General features: G+C 29.2%; 1 protein-coding gene and 2 pseudogenes across 1 annotated transcript; all 3 read left to right on the top strand.

The window, feature by feature from the left end:
* Positions 1–4,912: 4,912 nt before the first annotated feature.
* On the top strand, positions 4,913–5,295 carry LOC124847383 (non-specific lipid-transfer protein A pseudogene; annotated as a pseudogene).
* A 1,471-nt stretch (positions 5,296–6,766) lies between these two features.
* Positions 6,767–7,153, top strand: LOC124824340 (non-specific lipid-transfer protein A-like). Its single transcript, XM_047296764.2, has one exon. The coding sequence runs from the start codon at positions 6,803–6,805 to the stop codon at positions 7,151–7,153; it is 351 nt and encodes a 116-aa protein (XP_047152720.2). The 5' UTR covers positions 6,767–6,802.
* A 6,014-nt stretch (positions 7,154–13,167) lies between these two features.
* Positions 13,168–13,540, top strand: LOC124847385 (non-specific lipid-transfer protein A pseudogene; annotated as a pseudogene).
* Positions 13,541–14,966: the final 1,426 nt, after the last annotated feature.

A 14,966-nucleotide genomic window follows, 5' to 3' on the forward strand; every position in this document is an offset into this window, starting at 1 on the left:
GGTGATGTGATATTATGAAATTATATGACAACCTTTTCTATATAAGATGGTTCCTTTAAATTAAAATTACGATAGCTAAAATTTAGATGTAACACACCAGCATTGTTTTAGATAATTAAAATTTCATACAACCCTTTCTTCCAAATTTAGATAAGAATCTTACATTAACGACTGGATTAAACATATAAAGTATAAAAAATTAATAAATAATTTTTTAACATTTTTTTATGAGATAAATCATATTCTTAAAGAAAAATTAAATATATAAAGAAAATTTAATAAATTTATTACTTTTTAAACTTTTTAATTAAAAATAATAACAATATTTCTTATTTTCAAGATTTCAAACTTATTATTAGTGTCTAAACTCTTAACTCGTAGTCCTGATACATCTAACATATATATTATCTAAGAGTTATTTATAAGACAACCTTTTTCATAAATGATGGTTCCTTTAAAATAAAATAACGATTTTTCAAGTAAAATTAAAGAAATTTTCCAATTAAATTTTATTTAATATATAATTAAATAAAAAGAATATAAAAAAGCTATTTTTTTAAAATTATTTATCAACAAACTAAGGATGTGTTTTTCGAAAATGATATGATATTATGGAATATGTCTTTAGAGATTCTTAAATGTTTCTTTATCTGAAATTTTGAAGTTTTTTTTATTTTATTGTTTAGTTTCCTTTTAAGAAACATAACTCTACCCTATGTATTATATGCGCTCGGTTTATGTAAATCGAAATATCATAATTAATCATTAAAATATAAAGAAGATTGATCATCACAATTATATTCAAATAATTAACGGTTTAACTAGTTTGAACATGTATTTAAACATATATATAATTATGTTTATATATAATTAGATCGTAATTACGTTGATCCAATTATAAATACAGGTCGAAAATCTTATTATTAGAATTTTTACTATGTATTTATTATTATATTAATCACTTAATCGATAGAATTTAAACTGATTTTAATATCAAAACAGTTCTAACAAATACTATTAACGAGTTAGAGAACAATTTATCCTAACGAATAAAAGATAACATTGGAATAAGGATCAGGGAATTATTTTAAGTAAATACTCAATGCTACACTTGAAGAAATAATAACTTTAAAAATAAAAATATTATTTAATATATTTGAACAATAAATTTATTATGAATAATAATTAAATATTAATTAAAAGATAAAAATTTTAACCTTCCCAAAGATATTTTTCACGAAGTTTACTTAATAGTTCCCACATCAACACGTGCTGAATCATGAACTACTATTTTTCAATCAAGCTTATCATAATAACATGTGAATAGCATATTTAATTCACAAACTATTATTTGTGAGATGTGTATACCTTGTTTCGTGCCGGTAAAAATGCGACAAGACCACAAAACTTTGTTCTTTAAGAATAAGACATTTAAGAATAAGAACAAAAGTTGTTCATTAGCCCTGACTACCTTGCACATTAAACTAACTCGTTGTCATCAACTTTCATATCATCGTGGCTTGCAACTCTTTATCCATCACCAACATCATTCTCGTCAAGCTACACCCTACTTTCTATAAGTTATTACAAAAAAATACATTATCAATACTAATCTTTCTATTAGTATTTATATGGAGTCACAACACGTAATCCTAAATCCTAAATTTTAAATCCTATACCCTAAATCCTAATAAATCAATCAGGATATCAAATTACTTCTCTCCCTTCATTGATTAGAACCACAACTCTAATGGAGAATCCTAAAAGAAAAAAATCTCTTTTTAGTGGAAGCACATCCATAGACAAGAATATAAATGAAAGTGTAACATAAATTTAACATAGTTTGACAACTGAAGGCCATCCACAAATATTCAACAAAATTATTACTATTTAACATACAATTTTTATGGCAAAAAAAGTGCAAACCATCATGCATTTTTATGGTGAAAACAGCAAACTTTCTAATTCAATTTTTACGGCAAATACTGTAAACCTTATGATACAATTTACCTAACAAAAAGTGCAAACATTCTCATATAATTTTTATGGACAAAATTGCTAACCATCTAATGACGCACAATTATCCAACTTTCTTATATACTCAAAAGATTTATTGAGATGTGGTGACAATTCTCAAATCAAACCGTTGTTTTTATAGTATTTTTTCACTACTTCCTTCTTCACATTACTCATGTCTGACTTTGATTAATTCTCACTTACTTAAAAAGTAACAAAATGGTGTGTTGTTTCTTAGATTTCAAGTAGACAAGATAATATCCAAGTGTAATAAATAGCCAATGATGGGCCATTAAGTAACAAGATAACTCGCCAAATTAAAGTCACAATAATGACGAAGAGAAAAATCATAAGTTTGACTGTGAAGTAAGAGCTTGAGATTACTCTTAATATAGGACATTATAGGTAGAGCTGTCAAAACAGCCACTCGACCTAACCTGGTCTGGCCCATCACGGGTTGGTCACTTAGTGAAACAATCCAACTCGGCTCATTTATTTGCGAGTCAAAAAAATTTCGAATCTGGCCCGACCCACCACGGGTTGGTGGATAAACGGGTTGGTTCACTGGCTCACTTAATTACAATTTTTTTGAAATAAAAAAAATTACAAACTTTCTATAATTTAAATCTAAACAAATTTCACTCCCAAATTTCACTTCCAACATGGATGTTTAATTAATTTTGAAAATAAGAAACTTAAATAATTTTTTCAAGCAAAAACAAAATAATAAATATTTTTTTATAAAAATAAAATAAAATTAGGTAGGTGGGTCGGACACTCGACCCACCACGGGTTCAACCCACATGAGCTGTGTGTAAATGAGTCGGGTTGAAATCCGATCTGTATAAAAAAAATACAATTTTTTCAAACACAACCCAACTCAAACCCATTGTGGGCCGGGTTGACCCGCGGATTGTGACCCATTTTGACAGCTATAATTATACGAAATGTGGCATTAATACATTACACATTACATTTGTTTAATTTTCATAATTGAATTGTCACATAATAGGACAGTAGTGAGAATAACACCAATGGTTCTCTTAGGCCTACCTCACATAACTCATAATTCACACAAATTAATAACAAACTGATCTGTATAGTTTGTAGTGACTTAAGATATGTATGAAATCAGTTTAATATATATGTAAATAGTCCAATTATTTTATATTATCACTTGATCTATCATTTAATATTTGACGTTCATAAACCATAAAAACTAAAACTAAATGAAAAGTGTATGTGCATAGTTTATAAAGGAACCAAGACTAATGTACACTTCTTTACATATTAGACTGCAAATACTTACAAAATAAACTTTTAATTTAACATTTATCTCCTTACATTGTTAAAAAGAACTAACAAATAAGTAGTAATGTGTGAGTGATTACTTAATTATTTAATGTGTACAACTATTTAATTTAGTTACCTAGTGAATAACTTAGTCGTTTGGGCGAAGTAGAACTCATTATACTGCAAAGTGTTATATAACTTGTCTAGTGGCACGGAGAAAGGTAAATTGCAAGGCTGACGATAGAATACTTGATTGACGACGATGTTGTCATTCTCTTTCTTCCAATTGTTGGAAGATACGGTTTCCATTAAAATATTATTTGAAAAATTTTCAACCTCAATTTCACAAATCGAACAGCAACTCAACAAATCGTTCAATCAGAACCTATTAAAAGCATACATCATAAACTAAATATATTTTATAGCTAAAACGCACTTATAATATTTTGGGTTGTGATTACGCTAATCTTAATTAAAAACTTGTTTCAAAACCTATAGATAAAGAGATAAGGTAAAAAAGTAGGTGATTGTATTTATTGTGAAATTAAACTTTATGATAACTAATCGGTCATATAACGAACTTGAGCATCAGAATATTTTTAATAGGTACCCATCTGCACAGCTTGGAATTTGAACACTGAGAACTGAGGATAACTTTGTAACAGAGACTTTGACAGGTACACACTCACGACTTGGAGTTTGAATACTGAGAACTGATAATAACATTGTAACGGAGACCTAAAACGACATCAAAAGATTGAGAGAAAAGTGTGAATGAATGTTTTCACGGTGATTCTCAATCCCATACCTGAAACATAAGTAAAAAAAACAAAAACAAATAATAATTCTAATAATATATATGATAAGTTTATTAAGTAGATGTATGGGAACAGTGTATATACTAATAATAAGTTTGAAATCTTGAAAATAAGATATTTTGATATTGTTTTTAATTACAAAGTAATAAATTTATTAATTTGTTTCTTTATATATTTAATTTTTCTTTAAGGAAATCAATTATCTCATAGAAAAAAAGTTAAAAACATCATTTATTAATTTTTTTTCTTTATATCATTAAATTAACGTAAGACTCTTATCTAATCTGAAAGAAGGGTTGTATGAAATTTTAATTATCTAAAATTAGCCTTTTTTTTAATACTCTTTTTATTTAATTATATTTTAAATAAATTTTACTTGAAAAATCGTAATTTGATTTTAAAGAAACCATCATTTATTAAAGGGTTATCTTATAATATCTCTTAGATAATATATATATAGTAAGTTTATAGAGTGGATGTATCCGAACCTATGAGTTAAGAGCTAATATATATATATAGTAAGTTTATAGAGTGGATGTATCCGAACCTATGAGTTAAGAGCTAAGATACTAATAATAAATTAGAAATCGAAAGTCACTTAGATTAGAGAGATCTTGATATTATTTTTAATTAAATTTTCTAAAAAATAATAAATTTATTTAATTTTTTCTTTATATGTTTAATTAAGCCATTATGGTAAACGTATGTCACAACAGTATAAATGTAAGATTTTGGAGAGTGTTGCATCAATCAAAATCAAAATAAAAACAAGAGTGAAACAGAAAGAGAGTGAAAATGAAGAGAGTGTCAACATCAGTTTTTGGTTTGGGAGTTCTGTTGCTCCTCACAGTTGCAGCCATGAAACCAGTGAATGGATTTAGCTGTATGGAGGCAAAACTTTCATTGTTGCAATGCTTACCTTTTCTGACGAGCAGTCAAGATAGCCCTTCAACTGCTTGTTGTAATGCAGTGAGCAATGTGAGAGCTTCAGCACCTACAAAACCTGAACTTCGTGAGGCATGTCAATGTCTCACGGCAGCCGTCGGTGAAGTTCCTAATCTTGACAAAGATAGAGCCGTTCAACTTCCTATACTATGTAACGTTGACGTCGGTTTTCCCCTCACCAAAGACATCGACTGTAACACGTAAGATTCCTTTTTTATTTATATTTTTCTTAATTTATACATACTCATAGTTCTTATTATTCTTTTATTTTTGTTCACATTTTATTTTTCAGGATCTCTCTTTGAGCAAGAGTTTTGAGGATGAAATGGGACATTGAAAATACTGGATTATGCTTTGAACTTCCTTTCCGTGAAAAAAAAAATAAGATTGTTTTCTCAACTTGTTCCATAGAGGCATTTTTAGTAATGATTATTTAATAGATATATCTGTTCTTGGTATCATTTTCTTCATAAAATCTCGTCATTTTATTATGATGTATGGTTTCAATATTTGAGATTCACCTACTTAAACAAAATAATCAAAATTAAACTATTGAAAAGAACTCTTCAACTATTATATTACGATAAGAGTACGTATTCAGTGTAAAAACTTATATGAACGGAAACTATAAATTTTTCAAAAGAAAAAATTATCCAACAAAGGATTTTTATCCTAATTTATATTGCTACATCACTCTCATTTTATATTGGATCAACTAAAATATTTTATTTACCCATGTTATTAAGGTGATCATTGTAAATAAGAAAAGAACACAAACAATAAAAAACAAAGGAAAGAATAAGTTAATGTGCAAAAAGAGCAATCATACAATAAATATACAAATATCAACATTTGTAATAACGCATATTAATCAATCCTAAAACATACAATTATTCATACTAAACTCGACCATCAGTATACACGTATTGATATAAGACTCTGTCAAGTTATGCACTTGTGGTTGACTCTAATATTATATAGAATATTGTCATTGAGTTTCACCGAACCCCACATAAGATTAGTCAGTTAACATCTTTGGATAAGGTAAAGTCACTAAACAATAATTTTCTACTCCTCTCATCACATACCTCACCCTCTTTTATATTATATTAGATGATTATTAGAACGATATAATAACTCTTAATATAAAATTCATATATCAATACATACATTACTTGAATTACAAGAATTTTTTCTAGAAATTTCTTGCATAATATTTAGCATACATATTTTCTACCACCATGTTATCAATCCATCATACATAATAAAATCAATAAAACAATAATATTTTCACTTTACTTCATCTTATCTTTTAATAATTTATTAACTATAAAAGTGAGAAGTTAAAATTCTTTTAAGATAAAACACAAATTCTAAGGTCAAGAAAGCAAAAGGAGATAGAAACATAATGCGTTTTGTTTGAACATCTAGACCACCTTTCAAGAAAACGAAAAAAAAAGTCATTAAATATTCGCAACAAGATCATTAAATATAAAAAACCATTAGAAAATAAAATTAAAAAAGATAAACAAAATGTAACTCATACTTCATCATTCTGCGGATCATACTCCAAAGAAAAGGAAAAGAACAAAAAGTCATGAATAGTCATAAATAACGTAACCTGATGAAAACTCATAACGCAGCATGAATGTGGCTATAAAAGCAACATCTCCCTCAGTGTTCCATTCATCCAAAATCAAAACACAAGATTGAATAACTTAGATAGAAACATGTGTGTCAAAATGAAGACCGTCTTTCTATCATTCTTCACTCTGCTAATTCTGTTGGTCTTCACAGTTACTGCCACAAAGCCATCAAAAGGCTTAACCTGTGAGCAGGAGAAAACCTTAGTGAAGCCATGCTTAGAATATCTAACAAAGAAAACTGATGCCCCTTCAACTTCTTGCTGCGATGGGATGAAACAGATCATAATTTCATCACCTACGAAGGAAGAAAAACGTGGTGCATGTAAGTGCCTAAGGGAACAAGGCTCTCAGATTCCTAACCTAGACAAAGACAGAGCCAATAATCTTTGCAAAGAGTGCAAATTCATGTCCAGTGACTTGGATTGCCAAAAGTAAGACTTCTTTTTTTACTTATACAATTCATCTTAATACCTTTCTCTCGTTTGCTTTTTCCTCACATTGCTTTTCCTTTCTTTTCTTTTTCTCAGACTTGATTAAGCTTGGAACTGTGGATTATGCTGGGAATTTTCTATTTCTGTAACAGAATAACATTGTTTGTTCAACTTCTGTCAACAAACATTTATGTTGAAATCAATGATTAATGAATATGCTTTATATATATTGTTGCTGTCTTCTATTCGTTTATTTCCATCTAATTATGATGAACTATTTGTGTTTAATGTTTGAGATTGATGAGCCTAATCCAAAATTAATCCAATGGAAATAACCTATCATTTATATATATATTGTATAATAAAATAAATTTTAGAAGTACATGGTTCAAAATAGAGGATTAATAAAAAAAACATATAATTCTATTAAGATTAGTATAATGTAATCCTATAAAGATTAATAAAGAAGAGTTTAACGTCACTCCCACTTAAATTACTAATTGAAACTAAAAGTTATAAGTCAAATTTATCTTATTTTATGTTTTAAGTTATGATGACAAACATTTTAAAGGTTATGTTTATATATGTTGAAATACTACTGAAGCATAGGTAAGAAATACACAAAACATAGTTCTCTTATTTCTACTATTATTTTTAAATATATTTCAAAACAATGAGACAAGTATTGCATGATTGACACCTTATAATATATCAGTATTTAATATAATAAGGAAAAGAGGAAAAAATAATGTTCCAAGCATTTTTACACTTGTAGTAATATTTTGATGTGTGATACGAACGAATTAATATTTAAAAAATAAATAATAATAACAATAATTAAGCATGAATTATTGTAATTCTTTAACCACTTACTAGTTTCTTTTGTTTTTTTCCTTTTGTACCAAGTTTTCTAAATGAAAATAGTAAAACATTTCGTCATCATATGCTAATTTATTTTTGTTTGTCTCTAGTATCAAGTACTCTAAAAAAAACAGTAATAAACCTACTAATAATATTTTTATAAGATAGAGTGGGAAGTTAAGAATAGAAATTCAAAAACCAAAAGTTTTACAACTATATTTTCTTCTTATTCACGTGTCTACTCCATCCTATTCTTCCCTTTTCACTTACAATAACTTTTCATGTCTATATATATTTTTGAAACTAATCCACCACGGATACATTGGAAACTTTGGCTTTGTTCACTTGAATGGATTTGGGGAAAAATGATTGAGTGAATTTGAGAGGATTTGAAGATAAATTTTGTTAGTAGTTTATTTGAGTGAATTTGGAAATAAGTGAGAGTTGATTTGGAAGTAAATTTTTTGAATCTGTCACATCAATCAAATCCTACACTAATTCTCACAAACATTGCTTCCAAATTCATTCTCACTTACCTTCAAATTCACTCAAATAAACAACAAAAAAATTTATCTTCAAATCCTCTCAAATCCACTAAATCACTCTCCCCCAAATTCATTCAAGTAAACAAAGGGTTAAGGAGCCTTTTAAACAAAACGGTTTTAAGTGTAGAGTCTCTATTTTAGGGATAACTCAATTTCATTAACTGAGAAAATTATGAACAAGTTGTTTTCAGGTAAGGAAAGTAAAGTTAGAAATTGTCTTATACATATGGTCTAATACGTATTTATGATATACTTTCATGTGTTTTCCCTTCATTAGTATGGTGTGAATTATCGTAGTTAAATCTGATTTTTGTTATATTCTTTAAAATCTTATTTATTTATATTGCAAATGTGAGACCCCATTAAAAACACACCCAAAAACCCAAAGTAGTGGGATCCATGTGCCAAGAAGTGAATGAGCGTCTCAATTATTGGAGAACAAGTAGCTGCAGGAGAGTGGCCGTTCGTTTTGGGCGACGACAGTATTTAAGGCCAAATTTCAAATGTCGTGTCACTTCTCTGCATTCCTTTCTTCTTCCCCAACCTGCTGAAACATTTTTCTCCTTCTTCTCTCTAAAATCTTCTTCTTCTCTCTAAGAAAACCTCACCATTTCTTCTTCCGATCACCTCTCAGGCATCGCTGGAACACTCTCGGCGTCAAGAGCTTCCATTTAAACCGATCGGTTTGTGATTATGAGCTGGTGAGTTCTTTCTCTTTAAGCACGTTCGTTTAAGACTCACATGCAACCCTCTAGTTCTGATCGCCTGAGTGGGTAATATTATTCTGAGTGTTTCTGGTTTTCTATGTGATTTAGTATTCCTAAAACATGGTCGTCGGACTTTAAGTCTTTGGTAGTAGGGAGCTCTAATTCTGCATAGTTGAGCGTTCGGTTACGTGTCGAGGTAAGGGAAGCTTATATAATTTGATTTAAATTCTTGTTTGAACGTTGGCATGTTTGCATGATACGTTGTTTGATTATTTGATGAATATGAGATATGTGTGTACTGCTTGTTTGGACGTGTGGATGGATGAATGATGCATGTGGTGAATTAAGTTGAGATAGGGATTGATCGTCAACTGTAGTATTCTGAGTAAAGGTGGTAATCTGGTCGAGCGTCCGTCTATATTAGGTTATCTTATACAAGGAATTACGGTAATAACGAGCGTGTTATTATAATATTATAATGTAAATATGAGTGATCAGCCTAAGTGTAATTCTCCTTTAGACTTCCTAAACAGTTTAGTCAACGTGTCATATACTACTCAAGGTCGTAGACATTATCGTTCTTTTCATTCAGAATAAGTGGTGGCTCAATTGTATATATATATTCATTCGTTTTCTGTGAGTTTATTAGTGATCGGTCTTGGACCAATCTTTCAGTTTCAATAGCGCTCGTTCCTGATAAGCACTTGGTCTTGGACCAACGCTAGTTCAAAAGTGTTCGGTTTCTATAGGGCTCGGTCTTAAACCAAGCGCTGGGTCTTGTTTTCTGTAATATAGTATTACTGTGCTTAGAATCAGAGTATTTATTACAACTAGATAGCGTTTGTTAATTCATAGTTTCTCATAAGTACTATTATTTAGTATAAGTCAGTGTTGGTCTTTAAAAGGTGTTCGGCCTAGAGTCTTAGTACTCGACCTAGGCTTCGTGGCGTCCGGTTTGAACTCTTAGGAGTTTGTTTATTAAAGTAGATGAGTAGCGCTCAGTCTGGTTAGTTTCTAAGAAGCGTTATTCCAGTCGTACTTAGGTTATGATAAGAGTGTATGATCTTATTTCCTTTGAATGTATGGATGATTAGGTAGGAGGAAAATTGAGATGTGATGTGTATGAAATAGTTGATTATGAACGAGTATTCCAGAGAGGAATATCTCAGAAAGTGGTTATTGATTGGTAAAGTATGAATGTGGGCAAAGCTTAGCGGGCGTTCATCCTGATATTCCATGATTACTCGTTCTCATGTAGAGAGGAGTAAGTCACGTGTGGGAATGGCAGGAGGTCCTAGTCCATAAGGTTAACTTGGACGGAACAGATCAACCTCGGGTGGCAACTGTTGAGGGTATCCATGTTACTACATCACTCGAGTGCATGAACGTCGTAGCTACACATGATTCATACAGTCCGGACAGTCAGAGTCATTTGGTCATTATTTGCATGTATGGATGTATGAATTATGATGTGGTCGTTGTTGGTTTTGTTATGAATGTTGTATGTTGTGATTGAATAAATTAAATTACATAAGCTTACCCTGTTTATTATTTTTGTCTGTGTTGTGCATCCTGTCGTTGTCTTGTTGCAATGATCATCCGTGTGGATGTGAGCAGAAGGAGAAGAGCTGCTGGAAGAAGTATTGGAAGACGCGATAGAAGTGAAGACCGAACCTTAGGGACGTTCGATCTGTTATTAGCTTTATATGTTGTAAGATTGTTCGGTATAATTTATTTTGTACATCATTCAGTCTAGTAGTAGCTAGCGTACGTTTTTAAATTTCCTGTTATTATGTAAGGCCGTTCGACCATAATAGTATCTCGTTCTGTGTAGAACTGATCTGTAGTATTGTTAATATGTGATGATTCTCGTATATGGTTCTACACTGTATTTTTGGGATGTTACAGCAAAAGTTTTCATAGTCTAAAATTATGAATTATCTTGATAACAAAATGTGATAGTAAAATCTGTTTTGAGTAATCCTTGTGAGTCAATGAAAAGAGATCTTAAATATCATACTTTGTGTGATCTCGGTAAAATCCTATATCATTCATGTTAACGGTTAGATGGAGTTGAAACTTTTATAAATAGTCCATAACAGATGTTTCCTCAATATCGTTATTGTGATTGATAATTAAAGGTCTTTTGTTAGAGCATCTTTTGTTAGAGCAATAACCTTCGCAATTTTGAAAGAAATTTGAATGTCACTTTATTTCTGTTTTTTTTTTAAATTGTCTTGATAAAACTCCATGTTCTACTTTGTTAATTATTGGATCAACTTGAAACTTTTACATAGTTCGTAACTCATATTTCTTCAAACCAACCGTTGGGATCTTTCATTAGAGGTCTGTGTTAGAAAAATAAATTTCATAGTTTAAGGAAGTCAAATATCATATTGCTTTTTTTTCAAAGTGTTGTTTCTGAAAAACCTAGATTCTCATTTATTTAACCCTTAGATGAGACTGAAATTTTGAAAAATATTCCATGAAACATGATTATGTATTTTGACTGTTGTGATTCATAATTAGAGGTTTGTAGTTAGAGAAATTATTTTTGCAATTTTTAGAGAAATCTAGAAATCTAAATGTCACTTTGTTTATATTTATTTTGTATTGTCTCAGTAAAACTCTGTTTTCTACTTTGTTAATTTTTGGATCAGACTGAAATTTTTATATATAGTTTTTGACACATACTTATTTACTTTAACCTTGGGATTGTAAGCTAGAGATCTTTGATTGAAGATATTTGTTTCATAATCTTAAAAAAGAAAATTGTCATTAAATGATGAATTTTTGTTATAAGTATTGTGATGGAGTAAATTATGTGAATCCTTATGTGGTATTGTAAATTGTCCTAACTTATAGATGAGATTAATACTTTGATATGAAGTAATGATAGGTAATGTATTGAGATGTGATTCGTGTGGAGGTTATCCTAGCTCGGCTAGTATTAGACACATACAAAGTATGATTTTAATGATGAAAGCCAATGGATGTTTTTATATTGCAAATATAGAAATTTATCATGTCATGGTCTGGTTGTGATTGTAAGTTCTGATTCTCAAACTTATAACCATAGCTCCTGAGAGGTACGAGAGAGACATGACATGTGTAGAGTCTCTGAATCACTCAATACATTGGCCTTCTGAGAAGAAAAAATATGTTTATGTTATGAATGACTTATGAGTATTGAACCAAGAGAAGTGTATTATATAGATATTTGGTCATTCTCGTTGAATTCTTAATCAAGAATGGATGATAAATTTTTTGTGAAGTAAAATTAATTGTTTTATATATTGTGTATGCGACGGAATAATATGTTGAATAAATAGTTTAATCTTTTATTGTTGAAATTATGTAGTATAAGTTTAATTTTACATTTTTGTGGATGTGATTTTTACATGCAATAATCATAGTGAATAGAAAATTAAGTGGATTCCTATACAAAATCTTAAAGAGCAATAATGGGAGAGTGAAACTAATTTTTGTATCATTATAAATATATATTATATTGTAAAAATTAAAAATATACTTTTGTATTGAGTCTTAGGACTAACTTGACTATATGAAGTTAGAGATTTAATATGAAAATTTTCATATGTAATATAAATAAAATATGTGTTAAAATTTATATATAGTAAGTTTATGGAGTGGATGTATCCGGACCTATGAGTTAAGAGCCAAGATACTATAATAATAAATTTGAAATCACAAGTCACTTAGATTAGAGAGATCTTGGTATTATTTTTAATTAATTTTTTTAAAAAGTAATAAATTTATTTAATTTTTTCTTTATATGTTTAGTTAAGCCATTAACGTAAACATAGTATAAAGGTAAGATTTTGGAGAGTGTTATATCCATCGAAATCGAAATAAAACAAGAGTGAAAGAAAAAGAGAGTGAAAATGAAGAGAATGTCAACATCAGTGTTTGGTTTCGGAGTTTTGTTAATTCTCACAGTTGCAGCCATGAAACCAGTGAATGGATTCAGCTGTGTGGAGGCAAAACTGTCATTGTTGACATGCTTACCTTTTCTGACGAGCAGTCAAGATAGCCCTTCAAGTGCTTGTTGTAATGCAGTGAGTAATGTGAGAGCTTCAGCACCTACAAAACCTGAACTTCGTGAGGCATGTCAATGTCTCACGGCAGCCGTCGGTGAATTTCCTAATCTTGACAAAGATAGAGCCGTTCAACTTCCTAAACTATGTAACGTTGATGTCGGTTTTCCTCTCACCAAGGACATCGACTGTAACACGTAAGATTTCTTTTTTATTTATATTTTTCTTAATTTATACGTACTCACAGTTCTCATTATTCTTTTATTTTTGTTCACATTTTTTTTTCAGGATCTCTCTTTGAGCAAGAGTTTTGAGGATGAAATGAGACATTAAAAATGCTGGATTATGCTTTGAACTTCCTTTCCTTTTCATGAAAAATAATAATAAAAAAATTGTTTTCTCAACTTGTTCCACACTGGCGTTTTTATTGAAAGTAATGATTACTTAATAGATATATCTGCTATTGGTATCCATTTCTTCATAGAGTCTCTTGGCATTTAATTATGATGTAAATGTTTGGATACATATACAATTATAAATATATGCATCTATACAAATATTCCTACTCTAGAAGCTATGTTCCTACATGGAACCCTTAAATTATAAAATGATATAAATGATATGTTATATTAGTTTTGATCCAAATTTAATACATCAGCAAAATATGATATTTCAAAACTCATCCAAATTTACCAGTCATTAAAATACGATATATTTAGATCTGTTCAAATTTACCAATCACCAAAATATGATATATCAAAAGCTGGTCCAAATTTATCAATAATCAAACCTCCTTAGGAAAATATAGTTATGCACCTAAACATAATATAACAAGCGATATAATCCCTTCATTGACCTTGAAATCCCTTCCTAGAAGTAATAATTTCATTTCTAACATTCCCCTTAATTTAACTCATAAAATCACTTTCAATTTCAAATAAAACCCTAAAGTCACTTAACCAACCAAAGCATTTTCAAACTATTCTATGAAATTCCAAAAACCAACCGTGTATCATTTTGTTATTCAAACCAATAACACAACAAAATATCAATATTTACAAGTTCAATTCTCAAATCATCCTATATTAACAATTTCTAAATAACTAATGCATAATTAAATCTTTTGAACAAATCAATTTTCCAATTCAAGACACACACCAACTCATGCTTGAAATTCAATTTAGTCATTCATATTGGAATACTTTGTATCACATATCACATTGTCTGAAATATATCGCACAACAACTTAACAACAAATACAAATTATTTAGGATTTTAAAAATAAAGCTACGTTTTCCACAGAACTCTTTAAATTATGTTTTTACACGCAAATTAATATTTTATATAATGTCTTTATATATCTATATATATATATATATATGGGAATGGATATAATCTTACTATTGGTTTACCGTTAAGCATTAAAAACAGTAATTTTAAGTTTTCTCTTCTATTGGTTGAATATTAATTATATCTATAATGTTTTATTTAATAATTTTACATTATTCAATGATATGTTACACTGGTTTCTATTTTTCATTTTCTCTGGAGATGAAAAATACAAAAAAAAAAAAGCCACATAAAGTACATAATATTTTATTTCCTGAGACAATAATTCATTTTGTAACTTCATTATATTCTAAACT

This window comes from Vigna umbellata, chromosome 1 (genome assembly GCF_029865625.1).
Source record: "Vigna umbellata cultivar VRB3 chromosome 1, Vumbellata_1.0, whole genome shotgun sequence".
Classification (NCBI taxonomy): Eukaryota; Viridiplantae; Streptophyta; class Magnoliopsida; order Fabales; family Fabaceae; genus Vigna; species Vigna umbellata.